Source organism: Humulus lupulus, chromosome 2 (genome assembly GCF_963169125.1).
Source record: "Humulus lupulus chromosome 2, drHumLupu1.1, whole genome shotgun sequence".
In the NCBI taxonomy this organism is placed as follows: Eukaryota; Viridiplantae; Streptophyta; class Magnoliopsida; order Rosales; family Cannabaceae; genus Humulus; species Humulus lupulus.
Window position 1 is genome coordinate 81,337,352 of NC_084794.1, and position 13,979 is coordinate 81,351,330.

A 13,979-nucleotide genomic window follows, 5' to 3' on the forward strand; every position below is an offset into this window, starting at 1 on the left:
AAGTTAAAATTCATCCCCCAATGGAGTAGTATTTTAACATTTTTTTTTGTTGTTGTATATTTTACATATTTCATTCTTTTAAATCATCCAATATAAGTGTTCTTAGTATGTGACACTTAATGATGAGAGACCAACATATTGTTAACATTATAAAAAATTTGCTCTAAAAAAAATTGAAAATTTAATTACTACTTTTACATAAAATTATACTTTTTGCGACCATTTTTCCTTTATTTATTAATACATGATTTTTTAGACGTTAGAATATCGGTAAAGCATATTAATTTCCCTAGTGTTAAATATTTGAATTACAAGTAGTAGTAATAGTCAATTTAGTTATTTGTACAAATTTCAGAGCACTCACATAGATTGTGTAAAATAACTAATTAGTTAATATAGCTAAGAAAAAGTCCAAAAAAGTCTAAAAAAAACACTTTATGAGATGAGGTATTATTACGTTTTATTTTATATAATAAATAGTGCATAGTTAAATCTAACTACAAGTTTTAGCTTCTTCAATTTTTTTTTAATAATTTCTCTTCTCTCTCCTCTCTTTTTTATTATAAATTTTTTTTATAAATAAAATATATTAAAAAGTATAATATTTAAATGGTGTAAAAATAATATAGAAAAATTGACGTAAGATATATTGTAAAAATATGAGTAAAATAAAAAATAACTAAAGTTGTTATTGAGGTATTTTGAATAATAAAGTAGAAAAATTAGTGTGAGTGCCGTTAGTGTATAACATAACCATCCAAAATTTATATATCTAGACCGAAACATTAAAATTAAATTTCAGATTAATCTTGTATTAAAAGAATATTTATTTTTAAAACTTGTGGGAAGCCGAAAAAAAGCTTCACTTTTTTTTTCCTCGCATTAGAGAGTATAAGGGTTGCTTTTTTTAAAGCTAATATTATATATTTAAATTTTAAGATTTAAGTTTTCATTTTTTTTTAATTACGTATGGAGTGCGAATTGGATTCTTCACTTTCGTAATTAGTATAAAGAAGTATCAGGGTAAAACAATTTTATTAAGTGATAAATAATTTTGTACAAAATAAAATTTAAAAAAGTGCATGATATCAGATATGTTGGTGACATACATTTAAAAAAAGTATATATATGTTGGTCACACAATATATATATATATATATATTTATATATGGGTGACACCTCAAAAAAAAGTACATATTTATTTAAGTTGGTAACGCTTCACAAAAAAAAAATCTTATAAATTGATGACATTTTTTTTTGAGAAATTTACATTCTTTAGTGTTTTTTTATAATTTAATTACAAAAATCACCTACATAATTTTATTTATAAAAATATCTTGCATCATCAAAAAATATTAGATTCTAGAAGTAATATGCTTGGATTTGAAATTTTCCTGAAATTTTAGTTTTCTCGTTTTTCTGGGTTTAAAAAAGTAATATTTTAGTTATTTAAAATGTTAATAAGTTACCAATTAGTTGTTTTTTTCATGAATTTTTTTATTTTTATAGCATTTTATTTTATATACATTTTGGTTACCTCCAATACTTATTTTTTTTAAAAACTTTCTTATCTTAAGATACTGATTAGTCATTTTGAAGTTATATTATGATGTCTTATTACTTAAGATATTTTTACGTTGTTGATTAGTCATTTTTTATAAACTAATGAGTTATAATAAAATATAGCAAATTACTATATAGCTTATTATTAAAAGTTACTTTTAGTATACTATGCAATATTTTTTTATTATATTCTACTTAAAAGTTACCAAACAATATTCTAAATAATCTATTTTAATAAAGTTACTTGGAATACTGTTAAATAAATTTAAGTTGTTTAGAATACAATATATTATCTTCTAAATGTAAAATAAGACAAATTTTAGTATATTAAATTTTGATCAAGTTTAAAATTTAGTTACTTTTTGGTCAACACAATATAAAAAAGAAACTAAAATGTTGCTTTTTATTCTCGTCATCTTATCCGGCGACAGCCAAAAAACATATGCTTTCCACATATCAAAATGATCACCTTGAAGAGTAGGTCGCGATGATAATACAACTTTTGAACCCAACTGACTAGCGGTATGGTCGGAAAAGATTTTTGAAATTAAAGATAAGAGAGAATGTAAGAAATTAATAAAAAATATATATATAGTGGAGAGAGAGAGGGCCCGTACCATGAAAAAAAACAAAAAATAAATAAAAAAAAGTTCAAAAAATAACTAATTGGTAACTTATTAACATTTTAAGTAACCAAAAAATTACTTTTTAAATTAAAAAATAAACGAGAAAATCAGAGTTTCGATCAAATTTCAAATTCACTTATATTACTTTTTAAATGTAGTATTTTTTGATGACATAGCAAAATATTTTTGTAAATAAAATTTTATAAGTGATTTTTGTAATTATTTTATATTATAGGTATATAATTGTAAAGATTTTTTTTTATTGTTCGTATTAAAAAAAATAAATGTCTCCAATATAAAATCCTAAGTCAATGCCACACAATACTCGTGCATGCACGACTTTGGGGATTTTCACCAATGATTTTTCTTCATTTGTTAATATAAGTATCTGTGTAAGATATAACAAGTATTTACAAGGACGTTCCATTATTTTTAGTTCTAAACTAATTTTATTTAATTAACTCTTTTAGTTTATATGCTGTTTAATTTTATGCAATAAGATTGACACGGAGTTATGCTATATATTTTGTGTCAATTTTTTTTCAAAGGACATTTTGTGTCAAATTCTAGTGGCTGTGTTATGTTATATGACTTGGTTATTGATTCAATAACTCTTTTCAGATTTTGTTTTTTAATAACTTTTCATATGTTTTATAAAATGGTCATGGGCAAAATATCTATTTTTTAAAATCATTTTACATTCTAGTCTAATTTTAATAATTATTTGTAAAATGATATCGCATAATTTAAATAGTTGGTCAAAAAATTTAGGCAACTAATCAAATATAAACAGATGTCATTTTGTAAAAAATTATAAAAGTAGACGCAAAATCACTTATAAAAGATGTCATTTTCACAAATTTTTCCTTATAAAATAATAAAGGTTTTTTGAGCATTTATTTTTAAATCTATTTATTCTCATTTAATATAAGCAACTTCCTTGATCTTATTTTATCCACTGTTAACCTAAATTACATTAACATAATATTTCAATACTGTTAGATATAAAATATAAAACAAAGGTATGCAAAGCACTACATTTCACGATGAAAGTTGCATATTATAATTATTCTCTCATCATTAGGACTTCACGTTGACAGAGTTGAGATCGTATCCTGGGAAGGGTCATAAAGACTACAAGTACTCTTTTCTGAAACTCTATGCTAAAATTAAAGAGAGAGAGATGTCCAAAATGGGAAAGATAATGGTTCCTTTCTTGTTCACTTCTTTGGCCATAGTCACTGTATTCAGTTTCTTCCCTATCAGGCCAAACCCTTTCAAGGTCATTCCCAAACAAGGTCTTATTAGTTCTGTCCAAAACCTTCACGCAGCTCAAGATAACCTTTCCAAAACTTATTTTGGTAAAAGTTTTGCACACAACCCAGTTTTCCTTTTCTTCAAATTTTCATATATGTATAATTGATAAAGATAATTATTTTTCGTTTTGGTTATTTGTTCTTAAAACATTTGTGTTCTGTTTTGGTACTGCAGAGGAGGTGGAGAAATGTGACTTGTTTACAGGTCACTGGGTTCCAGAATTGAGAGGCTCTCTCTATACCAATTTAAGCTGTAAAACTATACCTGAATCGAGGAATTGTTTCAAAAATGGAAGGCAAGATGTGGGTTTTCTTAATTGGAGATGGAAACCTGAAAAGTGTGAGCTACCAAGGTTTGATGCCAAGGCCTTTTTGGAGATGGTTCGAGGCAAGAAAATGGCGTTTGTTGGAGACTCACTGGCTAGGAACCACGTAGAGTCCCTGCTTTGTTTTTTGTCACAGGTCAGTCAGTGTACACACTTTTTTGCTTTGTTTAAAGACCCTAATTTATTACTTCTTGGATGGTTTTACTCATTGCATCATGCACTTTGTTGGTATTTGAAACTTTACAATCTAATTCATAAATAAGAATATACAGCTAACAAGATGTCATAATTCATCTCATTTTTTTTCTTTTTTCAATAGTAAACACTTGAATGGAGATGAACATTGCTTTGCCCTTGGCCGTTAGGAAGAGAAATTTGTTTGCCATATATATATGTGTGTGTGTCTATGAAACTTTGTGTAATTGGCATGGATTGTTTACTCTTTTAATAATGTGAATCTACATGTGTTGATTAGCTACCGAAATTTGGATGCAAGTATGAATCACTAATTGATAATGTAAATGAATATTGAACTCAACAGTGATATGGAACAATGGAAAATACCAAGTTAGCTCTTGGAATTTGTCGCCATCCTTTCAATTATTTTGAAAAGGGTTAATAGCAATTGAAGTACTTAATTTTTCCTTAATGTATGACTTACGCCATCTCCAACCGTGCTTTTAAAACCCTTTTTTTCTTCATTTTAAAGCCAAAAATCATCTCCAATTAATGAGTTTTCAACTCTATCTCTGAAATAAAAAATGTATTGTTTGCTTTCAATAATAAAGGCATCACTATTCATTTAAGGCTAAAATTAAATGTCTAAAATACCCTTAATAATTTTCTTTAAATACACAATTTCCTCTTAATATTATATAATTCAATTATATATTTTTGTTATTATAATAATATTTCATTTTTTAATTTTAATTTTATATTATACTAATAATTTAAATAAATAGATATACAACACAAAAATTAATAACAAAAATAAAAACCAATAACATTATCAAATTTTAAAATATGAAATGAAATTAACAACAATTTAAATTAAGTGTAAATTTATAATATTTTTATTTTTTTTATTAATCGACATAAAATTATTATTACTTAATTATCTTTATTAGTATTTATATATACATAACATCATTATTTATTAATTAAATTATTTATCCATGATTAAAAAGAATAAAAAAAAATATTTTTTAAAATGGTGATTGGAGATAAAATAATAATTTGATGTGATAAAGATGATAAGATAAAATTAAAGTTGATTGAAAATAATGAAGTAGTGATTGGAGATGGCCTTAGGCCCCCAAATTAATTTTTGTACTACTTAGATCCCCTAATTTATAATTTTGTAACATGTTAGTCCCCAAAAAACATTTTCCATCATATCACCATTTAAAGCCACGTCTCATGCATATGAATAGAGACCTAAGTGATACATTCCTAGAAATTTAGGGACCTAAATGGTATACATGAGAGAGAAGTTAGAGACCTTATGTGTTTTTTTTAAAGGTAAGGAAATTTCCATTAATCGGTAAATTAGACATAGTCCATTACATGAAGATATTGCTCATAAAGTATGATAAAAAATAATAGGCTTACCAAGCCATTTACAATAAAAAGAAAGAAAACCCTAATAGCTACCCCAACTAAAGGTCCAATAAGCCGCCAGATATCGAGCATCAAAAGAGTGTGGGGAAAACTAGATTTCCAAACCAAATGCGCATGTGACAAATTTAACCCACTAATGGCAATCAGCCAAAAGTCTTCCAATAAAAATTAGAAAAAAAAAATAAACCCATTATTTAAACAGCAAAATATAAGGTCTACATAGCAATGACCAACTATACTCATGAAATTCGACACAAGAGAATACAAATTCATGAGACACAGGGTCAATAAAGATAGAGATCGGGGAATCCCCCGAATTTGAAGGCAAAGGGAAGAAAGAGTGAGATCCCTGCAAACGCAAACTGAGCATGTTGATGGAACATCAACCACCCAAAAGGACACACCACAATTCTTCCAAACACCAAAAATAAAATAAACTTTTTCAAAAGTACCAAGGATCCTCGCAAATGACCCATGGACAGATGAAGGGTAAACAACACCATTATTAATTAACAGTAACCCAAACAAAATAAAAGTATATAAACAACAAAGCATAGAAAATAAAAGGACAACAAGCAAGACAGGATAGACCAACCAACAAACCCATTCACACCGAAACACCCCTCCCACCACCACCCGGATCTGATTCAAAGGCCAGATACCAAACCCCATCGGTACCAGACAGCGTGCGCTGAAACTAGCCACCCCCACGAGATAGCGACGACCACCCTCATGAGAAAGCAACGACCACCCTCACGAGGCAACTTCGGCCGGAGACAAACAGGAGCAAGAGAGTCAGAACGAAGATCCAGAACGGAAGGCCTGTGAAGGAGAAGGAGAGGCGGCACGAATAGGAGCCTTCAAAGGATCAAGAATGGTGCCTCTCGGTCGAGGCCTTGCCAGAGCCCAGAGGTAGGCCATCGAAACCTTGACCGAGAAGAGATGTTGCAGCGGCGCTGGCTAGGGTTTCGGAAACCCTAGGCGAGAGAGAATATTAGTTGTTATAGTCCCGTATCCTAAAGAAGATAATTTTTTTTAGAGATCTTATGTGTTATTTACCCAAATAAACACTATTTGTCATTTAATTTGTTAGGGATATATATACATATATATATTGCCTCAATGAAAAATAAGAACTATTACAACTCTAAGCAAAGAAATACAAAAGACAAATTGATTGATTAAATAAGTTACAACTCTATTACAAAAAATACATGTAAATATAGAAAGATTTAGAAGAAGATAGTAAATAGAAAATACAACTCTATAACAAAACGATACAAAGAAACTAGAAGTAGTAGAGAAAATATGTAGAGGAGATTACAACTCTAAAAACAAAAGAAATAAGCAAAAGTGTAAATAGGAAAATAAAGAGAAGAAGATGAAGAGCAATAGTAGAAAAGAAGAACAATAACAAAAAACAAACACTCTCACTCACACAATCAAAGTAAAAAGTATTGAGGATCACCAACTTGAATAAAGTTTACAATATTTTTCCAAAAGTTTATTTCCTCTATCTCAAGCACTAAGGGGAGTCTCTCAAATGGAAATAACTCCTTGGAATAAACAAGCATCTAGGTGATTTACTAGCCAAGTGCTCTAGTAGACAGAAAATTGTGTGTCAAACAAGTGAGCAATAAACTCATATTTATAGAGTTTTGAGACACCATTTGAATTTCAAATTCCACCAACCCCATGGTTGTTACCAATGTTTAATTGAATGTTTTATGGAATTATAATAGAGATTTTGGAGTTACTTGGTTGTTTGAAACGTTCAAAATTAGATAAAACTGAAGTTAGAAAAAAGGTTGTCAGCCTCTCTGGCCGCAGCTTGGGATATGCCTGGTCGCGGCCGCTGGCTTCTGTTTTCTAGGCTGCGGCCTGAGACAATCACTGGTTGTGACCACAAAGAGCATTTCAGCCACTCAATTTTCCAAACTTTTCCAAAACGTTCCAAACTCCTCCCCACTTGATTTTGTAACTTTCATACACATTATGAGAGTTAAAATCACATCTCCAACAACCATATCACTTATGACATTGTGAAATTCAAACTCAAAATGTGTAACATATAATCTACTCATTATTGAGTAATATTTGATAGTTATAAATTTGTAACTGATTTTGTAACTCAAATATGTTACACATTTGGATATTCAACCTATCCAAAAATATAACTCTCGTACATATTATGTTACAATATGTGACCCACTTTGTCACATTATTTAATCTAAACATTATATTAAAAATAATATAACATAATTCAATATTATTTACCTAAAATATAAATTCTAACTATTCATCAAGAATCAAGATTGTACTATTCAGTCTCATGAATGGTCATGATTAGCCCTAACAGTTTAATTAAATGACAAATATTGTTTATTTGGATAAATAATACCTAATGTCCCCAATTTCTCTTACATGTATTGTTAGATCCCCAAATTTCTCTAAATGTATCACTGAAGTCCTTGCTCATCTGCATTACACCTGGCTTTTAATGGATGTCTAACAGAAAAAGTGTTTTAAAGACTAACATTACCAAATTGCAAATTTGGGATCTAAATGTTACTAAAATTAATTTGGGAGCTACGTAATACATTAAGAAAAAATTGGGGATCCTATATGCTACATACCCTTTTTGAGAAAGCTACTTTGATTCGTGTTATCTGAGTATTGAAATATTGCGATCTTTCTGTACAGACGTTGCACATGCATTATTTTTGTTCGAGAGATTGTTTGACAAAAGTGGTGGTCAAACCTTGATAAGCAATCTATTCGCTGAAAATTGAAGTGGGAATTGAAAATACCCTACCTAATCTTGTAGTTGATTTATAAGTGTTAGAGAATAGAATCCCACATGGAAAGTATGTGGGATCATCATACCATTTATAAGAGTATGAGTTACTCCACTCATCACCAATTGGTTTTGAGATGGAACCTCATACTTCTTACCATGCATCACTTTCCACATTCTAACATGGTTTCAGAGTCAAAGAAAACTCTAACGAGTATGTCCGATCCAAATCCAAAAACCGGTCCAAAAAAGAGAGCCAAAAGAGCCCTTTGTGATTCGGGGATAGTGAGCCAAAAAGAGCCAAAAGAGCCAACGAGCCACTTGCGATCAAACCGTCCAAGATTGGTGAGCAAAAATAGCCACCATCTTGAGGGGGGATGTTAGAGAATAGAATCCCACATGGAAAGTATGTGGGATCATCATACCATTTATAAGAGTATGAGTTACTCCACTCATCACCAATTGGTTTTGAGATGGAACCTCATACTTCTTACCATGCATCACTTTCCACATTCTAACAATAAGAACAGTTTGCCATTAAATGATAATTCTAAGTTTTAGATATTCATACAGTATCTTATCAATAATTTTGCATATAATTTAGAACACAATAAACAATTAAAAAATATAATAAACATACATCATTCAGCTATAGAGAAAACGTGAATTGTCAGTGCAATACTAACTAACTAAGTCTTCCTCTCTAAGAACTCTGTTTCTGAAGCAGATTATCAGACTATAGAATAACGATGAAACTATTCATATATATAGAATTAGGAATGAGACTTGGCTTATATTAACCTAGTTGGACTGGACATCATTATCAAATACTTCAGTTAACTAGAAAGCCCACATTTCTGCTTCAACTAGACTACTATAAATACTAAACCCATAAACAAGAGATCACTAAAATTAAATGGGCTAGATATCAACCCACATTTATCAACCTATAAAATATGGAATTTTAAAAAATATGATTTTTATACCATCAATGTACAAAAATATATGAATTATATTTTTCTTAATTTATATGAGAAAATTTATTAATGAAAAAGTTAAAATATGAGAAACATAATTAGTAGCTAACTAAAATATGGAAATATCATATTTTTTTATCGTAGTTATGTTTTCTTTGATTTTAAAGGTAATTTTATTCTATTTTTTTTATTTTGATTTTTTCCTTCATTTTTTTATTATTTTTTCAATTATTTTTTCTTTCTGTTTTTCATTACTTATTTTTTCTTCCATTTTTTTCTTTTTTTTCTACCAATTTTTTCCTTCATCATTCTTTTTTCTTTTCATTTTTATTCATTTATCTATTTTTTCTCTTTCATTTGTATTGTTTTTTTTTCATAGTTTTTCAGTTTTCTTTCCTTTTTTCATTTTTTCATTCTATTTTTTCTTCATTGTTGTATTTATTATTTTCTCATTCTATTTTTTTTTTCTTTGATCACACATATAAGTTTTTTTTTTCTTTCTTTTTTTCTTCTTCCATTTTTTCTTTTTTTTTTCTACCAATTTTTTCATTCATATTTTTTTCTTTTCTTTTTTACATTAATTTTCTTCTTCTTCTTCTTCTTTTTATTTATATTTATTCATCATTATTTTTCCTTCATCATTTCTTTTGTTTTTTTTTCTTCATTTTTTTACTTATTCTTTTCTCATTCCATTTTCATTTTTTCACACATATATTTTAACATTACATAATTATTTTACTATTTTTTATTTATATCTTTTATTATTGTAATTTTTTTTTATAGTTTTTTCCACTGTATGTAAAAAATTCAAATCAATATTTTCAGTATTTTCTTTTTCCTGTAACACTTATAGGAATACCGAAATTTGGAAAGAAAACTAATAAAAATATGAAAACGTGAATGAATAACTGGTTACCTTCACGTTCTTTTTGTGTATATTTCTGGGTGTAACTGGTTACCTTCATGTTCTGATGTGTGTATATTTCTGAGTTCTTTATGGTACTGGTTACCTATGTTACTAAAATCATAGTTACTTCCTCTTATTTTTTTAATGAAAGTATTCTTCCTCTTTTTTCTTCAAATTTGATGTTTATTTTCATATTTAATATGAGTAACCTGTCACCTCTCTTATGGTAACTGGTTACCCCTCTTATGGTAGAAAGTTACTCATCTCAAGATAACTGGTTACCCCTCCTAGTACATGTTATTTAACCTAGCTCTAGGATTTGTTTTTACATAACTGTCAAAGATCAATCAAGTAACTGGTTACCTTACCCAGAATTTTAAAAAAAAGTACAATCTAAAAAAAAGGATAAAATGTTTATAATAAATAAAAATAATTTTAAAAACAATTCATATTACAAAAAAAATTGCAAAACAACCAAAGAAAAATTTAATATAAAAACAATATAAAAAAACAAATAAGCTAAAAAATAATAATCAAATTACAAACATACATTTTCAAATTAATAAAACTTGATTAAGAGTAAAATTATAGCATAAACCAACTTTTATACAAAAATATGGGAAAATAAACTCATAAAATTAAAAATTCTTAAAAAAAAGTCATCTTTTTGCACACTCTATTAAAAATCCTATATAAACTGTAATTTCATCTATTTTATAAAACATGAAAATAAATAATGTAAGCCTAACACTAAGGATATATAAATATTTCATTAAGCAAAGAATATGACAAACAGTAAGATATAAGTTCTCCACTAATATAGCATATTTTATTGATATCGCAGGAGGAAATTCCTATGGAAATTTACAAGGACTCAGAAGATCGGTTCCAGAAATGGTACTTCACTAGTCATGACTTCACCCTTATGATTATGTGGACCAAGTTTTTCGTAGCAGCAGATGAGATAATGGTCAATGGAACGAGTTCCGGCACTTATGATCTTCAACTAGACAAGGTGGAGAATACTTGGGCTGATTTTCTTCCAGAATTAGACTATGCCATAATCTCCAGTGGACATTGGTTCTTCCGAGTCATGTATCTTCACCAAGCCAATAACTTGATTGGTTGCGTCTACTGCAACAAACCCAACATGACGCAACACAAGAGCAGCTTCGCAATTCGAATGGCGTTTCGAACAGCATTTGACTACATCAACTCCTGCAAGAACTGCACTGGTCTTGTAACTCTGACGAGAACATATTCACCATCTCACTTCGAGAATGGGTTTTGGAACACCGGAGGTAACTGTAATAGGACAAGTCCATTGAGTGAAGGCGAGATCGACTTGGGGGGCTTCGAATGGGAAATAAGGAAGTTCCAGATGGAAGAGATAGAAAGAGCAAGAGAAATTGGAGAGAAGCAAGGAAAGAAGTTTGGAGTTGTGGATGTGACAAGGGCTATGCTGATGAGAGCAGATGGGCATCCTGGGTCTCACTGGGACAACAAATGGATAAAGGGTTGCAATGATTGTACGCACTGGTGCATGCCTGGGCCTGTGGATCATTGGAACGATTTTTTGATGGCAGCTCTCAGAAAGGAGTCGGGTGATTTAGTTTTATGATGCAAGAACAAGAGTGGGGTAAGTAAAATGAGTTGAAATGATTTTCTTGAACCTCGTTGTTTATATTTGTTGCACAATTTTTACAAGACACTTGTTAGAATCTGCGTGACTTGCACTTGAGGCCTCAAAGCATATATATTTTAATTATTTTTTTAGTTTAAAAATATATTTAAAGAGCCTATTTTTAGGAAAATTTTAACATGGAATTTTTTTTAGTGTGGATTTAGATTATGGGCTCCTTGGCAAAATAACATTTACACTTTGGTCTAGTTTCAATAATTTTTAACTAAATTGCTTTTTTTATTAATGAATATTTTGTATTACCCATTTTACCCTTAAAATAAAATAATAATAAATTAAAACAAAAATCCTAAAAACTATCATCTTCTTCCTCTCATCCATCCACCCACACCCATCCACAACCACCCACTCTCATCCCGCCGCTGCCACCACGACCACCACCAGCAACCATTGCCCCTTGCCGCGCCACCGCCGGCGAACACTGCTCATCATCGGCTGCCACCGTCTCTCCACAAATCCGGCCACCACCCATTCAAAAGGTTATTTTATATTTGTATGAAAAATGAGATTTTTGAAATTGTTTTTGTATATTTAAACTGCAAAATAATTTTTTTAGTATATTGAAAGTATAAGTAAGGATTTAGGTTTATTTATGGAGTTTAAAGCTTGAAAATCTGAAAAATTTTAATAGTGGTTTTGGCCATTTTCGAGATAGAAAAACCCAGAATTTTTTGACAGCTTGTCTAATTTTTCGACAAGGAGTCTGATATTTTTGACCAGTAGTCGTATTTTTTCGACCACCTGTCTAAATTTTAGACCATCTGTCGAATTTAGACAAGTAGTCTAATTTTTAGACATATCGTTGTATATTTTCAACCACCTGTCGAATTTTTAGACGGGTTGTCGAATGATCAGACAAGTTATCTAATTTTTAGACAGGTTGTCGAATTTCTAGATTTTCAACTTGATTTTTATTTTTATATATAACTTTTCAATCAAAGTAATACCAATAATTTATATTTTTTTATTGTATTATTTTTTTCAGATGTCATTCAAAAATATTGTAATATTATGTAATGGATTGTGGAAAAAGAATGAAGACTCATGGAAATGGATTTCAAATGGCTCACGATCAAGATCAAGTTTGATACAAACTAACCTAACTTATGAGGAGTTAGTTGAACACATTTATGAAGTTACAGAAATCGATCGCAACCTCTTTGATATAAAATTAACTTACAAGATGACAATGGTGGAGATTAAACCAATTGCAATAAAAAATAGTAGAGACATTATTAGTTTATTTACATGGAAATTGGAAGATAACGACAATGATCGCAACATTCTTGTACGCGTCGAGAGCTTTCCATTGATAAGATTCCATGTACTCACGGCGTCGCTGCCGCAATGTATCGTGGAGTAGATGTATATTGTCTATGCTCAAAATACACGACTGAATTTTGGAGGATGGCTTATGCATAATCTATTTACCCTTTACCACCTGAAATAGAACGGCATCTTCCAAAAGAGGTTAAGTCTCAAGTTGTTATCAAACCAGTGAAGTTAATCCTCCCAGGGAGACTAAAGAATAAATGAATTCCTTCGAGATGAGAGTTTCCAAAGGAGAAGACTAATTCTGCACCTGAATCGTCATCAAAGAAAGTAAAGGGTATGGTTTCTGATGTTGATGGGGAAAAAAAGCAACGGAAGTGTTCCAAATGTGGATGTTATGGACACAACAAAACCACATGCAAGAAATTATTATTTTTGGATTTATTTTGGACTTGGTTTGATATGTAATGTTTTGATAACATTGCGTGATTTCATATTTTTGGACTTGGTTTGATATGTAATGTTTTAACTAGGTTGTCTAAATATTGAAATTGGCTGTTGATAGTTTTAGACTACATATCAAAATTTTTAACTAGTGGTCAAAAATTTTAGACAGATTGTCGAAACATAACACAACCTGTCAAAATATACAAACAGGTGGTCAAAAATTTTAGATAGGTTGTTGAATTATAAGACAACATGTCGATATATATAGACAGGTAGTCGAAAATGTTTAGACAAGTTGTCGAAACTCACGACTAATTGTCAAAAAGGTATAATTAAGATCCAATTCTACATGATAAAGTGTTGTTCTAATAATATGAAGATAATCATCATAGCAGTACCTCAATAGCATATCTACAACCAATTCTT

At 29.5% G+C, this 13,979-nt stretch overlaps 1 protein-coding gene across 1 annotated transcript; it reads left to right on the forward strand.

Annotated features, from left to right (window-relative positions):
* Positions 1-3,381: 3,381 nt before the first annotated feature.
* On the forward strand, positions 3,382-11,868 carry LOC133814458 (xyloglucan O-acetyltransferase 4-like). Its single transcript, XM_062247415.1, has 3 exons — positions 3,382-3,556; positions 3,681-3,967; positions 10,977-11,868. Exons 1-3 carry the CDS (start codon positions 3,382-3,384, stop codon positions 11,751-11,753), a joined length of 1,239 nt encoding a protein of 412 aa, XP_062103399.1. The 3' UTR covers positions 11,754-11,868.
* The last annotated feature ends 2,111 nt before the right edge of the window (positions 11,869-13,979 follow it).